The sequence below is a fragment of the Arachis ipaensis genome, chromosome B6 (genome assembly GCF_059453495.1).
Source record: "Arachis ipaensis isolate K30076 ecotype BB chromosome B6, ASM5945349v1, whole genome shotgun sequence".
In the NCBI taxonomy this organism is placed as follows: domain Eukaryota; kingdom Viridiplantae; phylum Streptophyta; class Magnoliopsida; order Fabales; family Fabaceae; genus Arachis; species Arachis ipaensis.
The window spans coordinates 69,466,132-69,479,602 of record NC_142441.1 but is presented as its reverse complement, the minus strand read 5'-3'; the positions used below and the strand labels follow the sequence as shown (position 1 = coordinate 69,479,602).

Genomic DNA, 13,471 nt, shown 5'->3' with positions numbered 1-13,471 from the left:
TTCATACTCAATTAAGAGGTTGTGGGTTCGAATCTCTTATCTTTGGCATAGTCTTTGAATTTTGTTTGATTTTGATAGGAATATCGATTAAATTTTGTATTAAATGATTTTAATTTGGAGAACAGATATGACTTTTTTTAAAAAGATAGTTTGATTATGAATTTAGTAACTTAGTATCAAAATGAGTTTTGTATATGGTGAAAAAATAATAAAATTCTCAATATTATTAATAATAGTTATAACCAAATGCTTAACATGAACCGAGATAGAACAGAAATTAAATAATTTCACAAATTAAAATTTAAAAGAAATTATAAACAATGTTGAGAATGATGATTTTAATAAAAAATATCAAAAATAATTTTAATAACAAATGATGATTTTAAAACGTATTGAGAATGATTTTAATAAAAAATATCAAAAATAATTTTAATCAAAGACATTATGAACAAAAAAAGTATTTAACTTTTTTATTAATTATCTTAGATTTAATACATTAAGGTGTGCATCACTTCACAATATAAGACAACGTAGTTAAAAAATCATGGAGGTGAGTTATTAAACTCCACAATTAAATACTCTTAGGGTAGAATTTTAGTATTTTTCTATATTTGTTTTGTGTACCAAATTTATTTGTAGCCTTTCTTTTAAATATTAGTATTTTTGGAATTTATTAATTTTTCAGTGTTTGGTATTTTTAATATTTTATTAAAAATTTTAGTTTTAGTGTTTTGGTGGAAACCTCCTTCAAATAACTGCTTTAAATTGAATTGTGATGTTAGGATAGTATGATGAATTGGTGACCCTTTTTTCTTTTTCATAAAATGGTGACCCTTTATAGTGCCAAAATGAGTAAGAATATGTGAACTCACTCGGTCCATTAGTCATATTTATTGGATTTATTATTTTGGCCCAATGCACATATCATGATATTTGTGGTATACCATTAAAATACAAAGCCAGAAAAAAAAAAAAAAAAAAACTCTCCATTAAGGTCTCATAAAAACTACTTACATTAAGTGTTTGTTTGGGTGTTATTATTTTAATAATTTTTTTTTTATTTTTTAATGTGTTTGGCAAATTTCTAGTAGTAAAAGTAAAAGCACTAGAAAAATAAAAATAAAAAATATTTTTTTTGAAAAGCTGTAATTTACATCTTTTTTTAAAAGATATTTTTTCCTTAAAAAAAAAGATGTTTTTCATGTAATAAATAAACAAAAAAGCACTTTTATATCGTTATACTCAAACATAATTGATAGATAAAAAGATTTCTTTACATATAAACATAAAATTATTTTTATTTTTCCATAAGATCTTTTAAAAAAAGATAACTCAAAAAAATATATTTTTTTTAAAAGCTCACCTAAACAAGTTCAGTGTTCGTATGAGAGACACAAAAGCATATGAGAGAATAAATGCTTTTCTATCAGGGTAAGTTTTCTAATAAACTTTTGAAAAGTTTTTAAGTATATCGGTATATAAGTAAATTTTAATCGTTGATGTTAATTATATATTATATAATTTTTTATAATTAAAATCAATAATTAAAAATTACTGAAATATCATTATATCAACACACTTTAAAAATTTGTTAAACTTTTAAGCAAAGATGTGAAAACTAAAAATTACTCTCAAAATTGTATTTAAGGATGAGAGTCCAATATAGAATGATATATAGGCTCATAAAATATACGAGATTAATTAATTACTAAATTGCGTTCAACTGAAAATTCCCATCACATACGCACATAACTATATATAATTAACTAAATGATATAAAATAGAAGAATTTTGCAAATAAATATATATTAGATCCTTGCTTTCACCACCTAATTATTAAGATGTAGAAGTAGAAGTAGAAATGTCCTTGGTTAGCTTTGATAGAAAACTGAAAAAGTCAATGATAAAATTAAATGGATGAACTAATGATTTTGTTGTGTAGTTCACGCCAACCAAGTAGTAATAACTTATAAGAAGCTAATTGCACATGTCCATCTATAGTACAAACAACACATTATTTATTCTCATTAATACTATACTCGTCATCCATATTAACTTCATACACTATACATTATTAATTACTATACACTTTATTTACAAATTTTAATTTTAATATTGACTTTATTAAAAGCATATATCTAAGTCTTATATATGGACTATGGAGTAGGAGTGTTATCGGTTCGGTTTAGTTCGGTTTTGGACCAAAAACCAACCGAACTGATATATTCGGTTCCTACAGATATACAACCGTTTGATTTGTTACTTTATAACAATTGAACCGAACCAAATCGAACCAACAGCGGTTTGATTTGGTCGGTTTTTCGGTTTTTAATTTCTAATGAACAAAATATGAATCACAATAATTAGAGGTTTAAAATAGTCAATAAACTGAAATAATAAGAGTAAAACATTAAAATGGTTAGAGATTGGGAATTTTTGTTGTTAGGTTAAAAGTTAAAATGGTTAAAACATTGAAATGGATGCATATTTTCTGTTCGGTTTGGTTCGGTTCGATTTCTATCGAGCCAACCAAAATCAAACCGAACAGATCGGTTTTGTCAAGAAAAAACAAAAAAAAAAATCGATTTTTTCGATTTTTAAATCGATTGTTATAATTTTCGGTTCGGTTTGCGGTAATTTTCGGTCCGATTTGGTAACTTACACCCCTAATATGGAGGATGTTAATTGTTTATACCATAAATACTAGAAAAATAATATTTAAAATTATAATTTTATAATATAATATTTATAATTATTCTAATAATTAATAATTAATAAATATTAAATAAGATAATTTTAAACTATTTAAATTAATTTTTTATTATTTCTTAAACATTATTATTATATAAGTGTACCATGAAGAAAAAAAAATTCAATAATAATGTGAAATCTATATTATCATCTTGTTATTATTTGTTAAGGAATCCACAACTTGTCACTTTATTTATTTATTATAAATAAGTTGACTAGCCTAACAAATATGTATATCTTAGCCATTTTTTCAGTATTTAACCTATGTATGCTAGCCAAGGTTATTAAGCATGATGTAAGCTGATGTCATACCAAATTTTAATTATAAAGTTCGTTTGCATGTGCATGACTTTTTTTTAACTATTACAAAGGTGAGTTAACTGAAGAATAATATATAATTTGAAAATATAATTCTAATTCAATATTTATAAATATATATGTAGCATTGAGATTGCTCTTAGTTACTTATACTAATTAACAAAAGGTTTAATTATTCTGTCGTTCTCTATAATTTTATCGAATTTTCAATTAAGTTTTTATACTTTTTTTTATTGAATTCCTATACCATATTGTAATTAAGTCCTTATCATAACAAAAATGATAAAATTAACAAAATATTCTGTTAAACAAATCGAGTATGTTTAACACTTTACTGAATATTCTCTATAGTTTAACCGAATATTCCGTTAATCTCAACGTTTTTATCACGGTAAGGACTTACTTACAAAATTTAATATAATATAGAGAGTTAATTAAAAATTATACATATAAAGAGCTAATTGAAAATTCGATAAAATTATAAAGACTCACAAAATAATTAAACCTTAACAAAAATATTAAAAAATAGGGTAGGACTAGCTATATATATCCTGTGAAATATAGATAAGATTTTTACAAATTTAGTTTCAAAGTTCAAACTATATTTAATGTTAAATAATTGTGTGTATGTATTTATAGAAATGAAGACACATCTTTTTGACAAATCAAGCATGTAAATAACTCTCCATACTGTGCAATGCAAGTGACAAAAAATTGCCATTTTCTAAGCTTATAAATTAAAGTCAAATATGTAACCATGCCCCTTTCCTTCAATGTCTCTGCATCTTACTCAATTAATAATAATCTTGCATCTCACCCTTTCCTCCACAATCATTACATTTATCCCACCATGTACTAAATCTTTCGAAAATGTTTGGTAACCAAAGAAAATCAGCCAAAAATAGCCATAATTTGTCTTATTTAGCATTTATTAATTGTTGCAACAATTAATTAATGTTAAATAAGACAAATTCTGACTGTTTTTTTTTTTTTTGTCTACCTATCATTATCCTAAATCTTTAGTTTGATCTATATATGCAACATCATCTTAAATTTTCATTTACTATATATTCTATTCTAGCATATTTCCATTAGAAAAATATATTATTAAATTTTCATTTACAAATACAGTTCAATTTACACAAATTTTTAATACAAGTTGTCTCTTTTTTTTTTCTTTCCTTTTTTGTGTTTGTCATCAAAACTCAAGATTTACTAGATTTCTATATTATCAAATACAACTTTTTTTTAACCTAATTTCAAAGATGATAGATAAACAACTTTATTTTTCTTTTTTAAATCCTTGTGTTTAGTTGAGCCTACAATAATCCTATTATCCAAGCATGATCCATGCAACAAACAAAACAATGTCATAATCTTTAATTAAAAAAGAAAAAGAAAAAAAAAGTTCCATTGTAGTCAACTACACTTCATGTCAACTTTATGCAGCCTCTAAATGTAAGGTAATTATTGTGGTCCAAATAAGCATATCCCTCTTGAGTTATTATTATTTTTATTATGATATGATGATGATATTAATGTTGCTATGTATACTCAGAGATACATAGTGATTAGTGATGAAGATTTAATAACACACCACTTGGGTCAGTGTGCCCAACCAAAATGAGAGAAAGGAAACAAATAAATAGATACATAGATATATAAGATGGCTAGTCATGTTTTATGGTAGGTGACTAAACAACCACCTTTTTTTAATCTTTTATTTATTTAATGAGTTTAATTTTAATGCATTGATAGTATAAAATGTTTTACCCAGTCTGTATAATCATATCTATTTTTTTAAATAATTATTTACGCGGTTAATATAAAAAGTAGTTATTTTCAATGATGTGATATTACGTAATTAGATGCACGTATAAAATTTACATTGTCTTTCAAAATTAAATTCTTATTTAATTTGTATTATAAAAAGAGGAAGTATAGGAAGCCAATTGAGTATCTGTACAATGTGTACAATGACATGTATTGTGTTCGATTCAATAGGATATCAGATGTTTATTATCCCTGATATCCGGATGGTTATTCTGTTTGATAAATTAGTAGTATTTTATCGTGGATGTTCATTTTTAACTCATATTGAGCCAAATAAACAGTCCATTGTACACATTGTACAGATACTCCATTGGCTCCCTAGCGAGATTCTGATAAAAAATATAAAAAAGAGAAAATGACAAATAGGTCCCTGACCATTGAAAAATACTTTTAAGTCTCCGATCTTCACAAAACTTGGACAGATCAATCCCTCCGTCTAAATGCCTCCGTCAGAACTGATCCGTCCAAATGCCTCCGTCAGGACTGATCCGTCCAAATGCCTCCGTCAGGGACTGATCCGTCCAAGTTTTGTAAAGATTAGGGACTTAAAAGTATCTTTCAATGGTCAGAGACGAAAATGTCCGCAAAACAAAAGGTCAGGGACCTATTTATCATTTTCTCTATAAAAAAATCTCCCTTTTTTTAAGTATCCCCTAAAATTTCAACACCTCATTCATTTCTCTTTGATGCAAAGAAAAGAGCCCACCAAAAAAAAAAAATTACACATAAAAAGGAAAATTTTCACTCAACTAGTACATTTCTATTATATATGCTATGCTAAGGGGAAAATAATTAATGTTGGTGAAAAATAAAGAAAGAAATCTAGTACCAAGAAGTGTAGAAATCTGTTAGAACTTACAATTTCTCATAATCTTATTCTATTAACAAAGTAATTAATAACATGATATCAACTTCCAAAAATTAAAAGAAAAAATGATGAATAAGAAGTTCCTTATGAACTACTTGAAGAATATATGAGCAGAACAGAAGCAAAGTACTTAAAATTAAAAGCAAAGACAATGAATTATGTAAAGAATTAATGAAATTAAAATGCATAAACTTTTCTATACAGTTCATATATATATATAAATATATTTGGGTTTTTTTCTAGTTAGACATGAGACCTACCAATGCTTCCTGCTTGTGATTTTCCCACCAAGTAGTGTAAGAATCAGAAGCATGAGGATTGATTTCTTCTTCATCATCTTCCTCAGTAGCAGCAGCTTCAGCAACAGGAAGATTGAGATCAAGCAAGTCCCTAATCTCAGGCACTGAAGATTCTTGAAGTACAACTGTTTGATGAAAGTTCCCAGTATCAGAAGCAGAAGCCATATGGGACCTCTTGTGTCCACCCAAGGCTTGACCAGATGAAAATACCTTAAAGCAAATTGGACATTCATGCCCCTTGTTCTTGTTTCCCTTCTTGGATTCTCTGTCAAAACCATTACTATTATTACCAAATTCATGTACTTGTTGTGATGCATCAGTGGGGGTGGGTGATGATGGTGGTGGTGCTTCTTCATGTTCTGCTTCAGCTTCAGCTTCAAACTCAATGCTGTTTTCACTGCTCTGATCATTATTATTCCTTGAAGCAAAAGAGCAACCTTTGATCTTCTTGTGACTTGCTCTGTGACCCCCAAGAGCTTGGTATGAATGGAAGATCTTGTTGCAGGTTGTACACTCAAACTTTCCTCTCTTATGATTATGAGAAGAACTGCTCTTGATGCTGAATTCACCTTCTGATGAATTAGGCTTTTTGTTTGATCCAGAATCCCAAAACTTTGCCTTAATTGAACTGTACTTATTGTTAGTAGTACCTTCTTCAAATGCAGACTCAGAATCAAGTTCATACTTTTTCTTATCCTTCCCAATAATCTTGCTGAAACCATTAACTGAAACTGTGGTGTTGTTCATCACCTTAACTCCTTTGGCACTCTCAGTAGCCAAAAATTCTGAACTTTTCTTCCCTTTGGAGCTTAGATTTGGAGAACTCAAATAACTGCCTAATTTTGAAAACTCAGAACCAATGTTGACAAGCTTCTTGTTCTTGTTCTTAGAGAACTCAGAAACAGAATTGACACCACACCATGGACTCAAATCCCTGCTTAACATCATCAAGCTCATAGCAACTTCTTCTTGTTCATGCTCATCAGCCTCAGAAACAGAAGAATCAGTTGTTGTTGCTGCTGGTGCTGATAATGGTGCTATGTACCTTGTTCTTGTTCTCTTGGATCTTCTCCTTCTGCTTGGAGCATTGGCTTCTTCATTATCAGAATGGCTAGCACTATTGTTAGTCCATGATGAATCTTGATCACACTCCATGCTCTCTACTTTCTCAGAAGAATGGCACTTCATGTGGCCAAATAGTGCTCTCCAAGACTGAAAACCTTTACCACAATCCTTGCAGAACAACAGAGAATTGTCTTCACTTGTTGAATTGGTTAGCCTCCATGTCTTCTTGGGATTCTCTCTCAGACCATAGCCTTCAGAACCTATTCCTGTGTTGTTTTCTGTAGATGAAGAAGATGAAAGCATCTTCTTAATTTTTGCTGTTGATGATGATGATGCAAGAAGCTTGTTATTGTCATGGTGATGATGATCTATGTCACCATTGATGACATGAGACCTCATGTGACCACCCAAGGATCTACCACAAGGGAAGCTCCTGCTGCAGAACTTGCACACATGCTTGTTCTTCTTGTTGATGTGTTGTCCTTCATTATAATCTTCTTCTTCCATTGTTGGATTCATCATATTCAAACAACAAAAAGAAGAGACACAGAGAAAAAGCCAAAAAGATTATTGAATCAACAACAAACTAACACTATACCGAGTCAGAGAATATTGAAGAATGCTGATGTAGAATTAATTCATCACACACATCATCGATCTCAGCACCAGAGAGAAGAAATAAATGGCAATAGAAAAAAGCAGAGGATGAGAAGAGAAAAGAAGCATGACCCAGATCAGATTATGGAGTGAGAAGCAAGAATCCACAACAAAGATCAAATTTTGCAAGCTAAGTATGTTGTTTGTTCAAGATCCAAGGAAGCCACAAAAGGTGGAAATTAAAAGAAAACAAAAGAATAAAAGCTTCTTGTTGTTGTTGTTGTTGAATTCCTATGTGGCTAGCTAGTAGCTAGTACTATAGAGAAGACATAGCTGGTTGTAACTACAAGAACTTGATGATATTTGAAGAATAGGAAAAGATCAAAGTTGTGAATGAATGAATGTGTTGGTGTGGTGATAGAAGAGTGTGTGTGTTGTTGTTGGAAAATGCTAATGATAGGGATGATGAGAGAAGAAAAGAACAAAGGAGAAGAGAGTGAGTGTGTGAGTGAGCGTTTGTTTCTCTCTCACACTTACTCATTCTCTCTCTCTTTCTTAATTAACTTCACTATATTTGGAGGAGAAATCCATGCATGGAAGCAAACTTCAGAATTAAAATATGTTTGTAACAGATAAAGAGAGAGAGGCCACGTGTACTCAACTTCATCATCATACTACGCCACCCCTTTAATTAATCTAATCACAACAATTATTAATTAGGTTATGTTACGCGTACACTAAAATCAGTCACCAGTATAAAATGTATGTTAGAATATAAATATATATTGAAAATAAATTAAATCACATATGTATTTATAATACATTGATGACTAATTTTAGTGACTAATTTTAATGTACAAATAACATTTCTTTTATTTAATTGCTTATTTACAAATAGATCACTATTTTATATTCCTGTCAAAACTCATGAACTAATGATACATACATTATAGAAAAGTTTTCAAATGTACGGTCGTATTGGTATTACGTTAATTTTTAACCGTTGATCTTAATTATATATATTATATATATTTTTTAAAATTAAGATCAACGGTTAAAAATCAATAAAACATCGGTATGACGATACATTTAAAAATTTTCCTACATTATAAATCCCGCAATGTTACGTGACTAATAAATATTATTATTTTAAGTTAGTATTTTGTTAATAATAATTTATTTTAATATTTATAAAAAATTATATATATAAAATACATAATTTAAACATATATTTATAAAAATCAAAATTTTAATATTAAATTATTAAATGTCATGTCCAGTTACACACTCTCATGTTAATATATATCTTGTTTGTTGAGAATTCAACACCTTAATTATTATGTTAAGTGATATGATTAAAGAAGAATATTAAGCTACAAAGACATATACAATGTTAATATTAAGAGTTTGTGTAACTACACTAAGTGCATTCCCTTCCAACAAATACTATTCTTTCCTTTGTCTTGCTATCAACGAAATCCCATCATTCTTCTTTATCTATTAGTAGGTTTAATTATTCTGTCGATCTTTATAATTTTATCGTATTGTTAATTAGATTTTTATATATATATATTTTAATTAAATTCTTATATCATATCAAATTTTGTAATTAAATTTTTGTCGTGATAAAAATATTAAAATTAATAGAATATTTTATTAAACAAAATAAATATATCCATAATATTTGACTGAATATTTTGCATAATTTAATAAAATATTCTATTAATTTCAACGTTTTTATCATAGTAAAGACTTAGTTATAAAATCTAATATAGTATAAAAATTCAATTAAAAAAATATATAAAAACCTAATTAAAAATTCGATAAAATTATAGAAACCGATTGGATAATTAAACTATTTTAATATTACAAAATTGAGATATCAACTTCTTTTGGGATTTATTTTAGAAGCAGTTAAAAGTTAAAATAAAAATGTATGGAAGTGAAAGATGCCACAGTGTGGCCGTTATTCTTTTATTTGGACTTGCCATAAATACCATGGTTTTGTTATTAGTGTTGTTAGTGTTAACAGTTTTTAAGATTTTGAAAGTGGGTCCCATTACATGGGTCACCCTCCCTCTACTTCCAGTTGCTTCAGGTTCCAATCACACTCTGCCACTCTTCTTTTCTTCATTCTCTGCAGGGATATTGAGTCTACGAATGCTAGGGTGTCCAAAAAATGGTGTCTATTTATTAAAAAAAAGTTAAAAAATAATATTTAATTTAAAAAATATAATAATAAATAATTTTTAAAAAATTAAAACTTACTACAAAAGATAAATTAGATAAAATTTAGACAACAACTCATAAACACTATAAAATTGGCCTATTAAATCACCTATAATAAATTATTTAATATGAAGATTATATAATTACATACAACAGATGGATAATTATAGAGAATTACTTTTTAATAATTAATATTAGTTAATTTTTTATTTTAAAATTATTATTTAACTCTTATTATTTAGTAAATTTAGAGTTATTTAAAATATAAAATTCTATAATAAAAAGATAATTTCAAAAGATTTAATTAATATTGACTAAAAAATGTTGAAATTTTAGTTGAATTTAAAAATATTTTTGTTATTTATTAAATTTAAATCTAAAAATTTTCTTAATTAAAATATAAGGTGCTTACTATTTTAACTTATCTGACATTAATTAAAATTTTACATATTTAATAGATAAAAATATGAATTAATAAGATGTATAAACGAAAACTAAAAATAGATGAAAAAAATGACATGTGAAATATAGCAAAATTCCTAAAACATTTTTATGGATAGGTCATTATCAAGTGGGGTTGCTTCGGCTATTATTTAATTAATTTTTCTATTTGAAGTTCTTGTTCTTAAAGATTGGTTGATCTTAAGGCCTACCTAGGGTATAAAATTCTGCCACATTATTATTATTATTTTTCCATCAAATTATATATTATTTGAAGAAAACGAAATTATCTTATATTTATTTTTATAATCAAAATTTATAAGTAATATATAACTAAATCAATTAAAAAAATAATGTTTATTTGATGTGAATAAAAACCATGCATGCATTTTAACCATAATATACCTTTTCAATTCTTGAAAAAGATTGTATATTAATATTCTTAACTACTTGCAAATAAATAATTTTGTTTTGCATTTGATGCACTTAGTAACTTTTTAAGGGTATTTTAGTTTATTATAATAAATAACAGAAAAAATCATTAAAAAGCAAATCATTCTTTGGAGTTTAGATAACAATAATTTTAATTTAACCATGTTGAATTATCAAGCCCATAGAAATAAATTTAAAGTAATGACAGAATCCAAATATTTAATTCTCCCTTCGATTAATTGAGAAGTCTTTTAAATACGTCAATAACAAAGTAGAGGAAGTAGTTCAAACATATGATTGACCCAAAAAAAAAATATATATATATATAAAAAGTCACTTTTTTAGATATAGATAATTTTAGAGCAGTTATATAGGAATTGAGTTGACTACAAAATTGAACAATATTAATACAAAGCTTTTTTATTATTTAATGAACGAATTCAAATATTCATTACAAGGAAAATTAAAGCAAGTTAATTAATTAAAATCTCGTGTCACAACCACAATTTAGTAAATATACTAATATAATGTGGTCTTTATTATTATTATTATTTGTATTAAAAGTTTGACTTCGTACAAATTAAATTACATGACATGACTGGTAAATTATATTTTTTAGGGGTAATATTAGATAGACAAAAAAAACAGTCAGAGCTTGCCTTATTTAACATTAATTAATTATCGCAACAATTAATGAATGCTAAATAAGATAAGTTATCGCTGTTTTTGTCTGATTTTCTTTAGTTACCAAACATTTTCGATTTTTTAATATGTGAATCTTAAACACCAATCCAAAAGATAAAGTTACATAAATGCATACAAAAGTAGGGGCAACCATTTGAGTATATATGGTTAAAATAGATAACCTAAAAGTTAATTTATTTAATTAGGCATAATTTTTTTTTGGTGACTCTTAATTAGGCATAATTAATCATCACTTAATGCACCCAAGCCAGATATAAATAATAATTAATTAGGTACAAGCTGTCTAGTTTTGTGGCTTGTGATTTGCATAGTTGTTTTATGACAAGGGTGCATTGGAATATTGGATCTTAGTTCAGTCATTTGCTTAGTTTTTTCACTATAATATCTCTAATAATCATATTATACTGTCACATACTAATTAATACTATAGCCAGCATGGCAAACCCCATATATGGTGCCGGCAATTTTTCTTTTTCTTTTTATTTTTTTAAAGTAAAATATATTTTTTGTCATTAAAATTTGATAAAAATTTAAAAAATATTCCTAAATTTTATTTTATTTTAATTTTATTCTAAAAGTTTTTAATTTGCATCAAATATATTTTTAACGGTTAATTTTTTAAAAAATTTAAGATTGATTAAACAACAATTTCATAAGAACAACCCTTAACACGCATAATTTTCTTACATTATTGTTAGATTAATCTTAAATTTTTTAAAAATTTAGCCGTCGAGAGTATACTTAATACAAATAAAAAATTTCTGAAATAAAATTAAAACAAAATAAAACTTAAAAATATTTTTAAAATTTTTATTAAATTTTAGAGACTAAAATATACTCTATTCTTTTTTTATATTCGTTTAAATTTGTCAGAGACTTTATTAAATTGGAATTACATATCTCATATATAACTTAATAATAGATTGCCCATAAATTAAGTCTACGTCACATATTTTAAAATTTAATATTACATATACACAAAGAATCAGCCATTAATTAATTACCGTATATAAAAATCATATTTGATACCTAAATTATACGATATTATTGTAAATAAACTTGATTATTTAATTATAATAGATTTAATTATTTATTTAAAAAAATATATTAAATTAACTTATATATAATATACATAAATACATAATAATTATTAATTTAATAATTAATTTTTAATGCACATAGAGTATTTTTTAAATAAATTATATACAATACAATTGTTTATAAATTTCGAAGCCTTCATAAAAAGAATAAAATGATTATAAGCCGCCGGCAATGTTCATTGCATTAACCGTAACACAAAATGTCTTTATGTTATCCTAAGAAGTAATTACAACTGCAACTTATTATTAATTAAGTATTTGATTAGTATAAATTAAATTTAATGACTGAATTTGTGCCCCTTTTGCCGGCAACTTAGCACAATGGTTAGCTGTACCTATTTTATATATATTATAGGGAGAGTTTTAAGTGTACCGAGAACATCGGTATTCTAATTGTTTTAACCGTTAATCTGAATTATAAAAAAATATTTATAATATATATTAATTAAAATCAACTGTTAAAATAATTAGAATATCGATATTCTCAGTATACTTAAAATTTTTCCTATATTATATATTTTATCGTTTTCCTTTTTTACTCATAGATTAGATCCCCTCTGTTGTTACAATATGTAGGATTCATAAAAGAGAATATTTATATTATTATGCAAATTAATTAATAATTAGATTCAAATTGAAGGGATTGGAGCAATAAATTTATCTTTTTTTTTTTTTAAATTAGAGGAAACATGTGCATGCTCATCATGTGTACAGTGTCACACGTTCAATACCAAAAGTCAATAATGTCTTGGATGGTTATATTGGTAAATAACTTAATAATCAATCAAATTACTAAAATTGGCAATTTTTTTTTTGGTACAGTATCTTTAGGT

General features: G+C 26.3%; 1 protein-coding gene across 1 annotated transcript; it reads right to left on the bottom strand.

The window, feature by feature from the left end:
• Positions 1-5,757: 5,757 nt before the first annotated feature.
• On the bottom strand, positions 5,758-8,290 carry LOC148561221 (uncharacterized). Its single transcript, XM_088489487.1, has one exon. It carries the CDS (start codon positions 7,654-7,656, stop codon positions 6,010-6,012), a length of 1,647 nt encoding a protein of 548 aa, XP_088345613.1. The 5' UTR covers positions 7,657-8,290; the 3' UTR covers positions 5,758-6,009.
• Between the last annotated feature and the right edge of the window lie 5,181 nt (positions 8,291-13,471).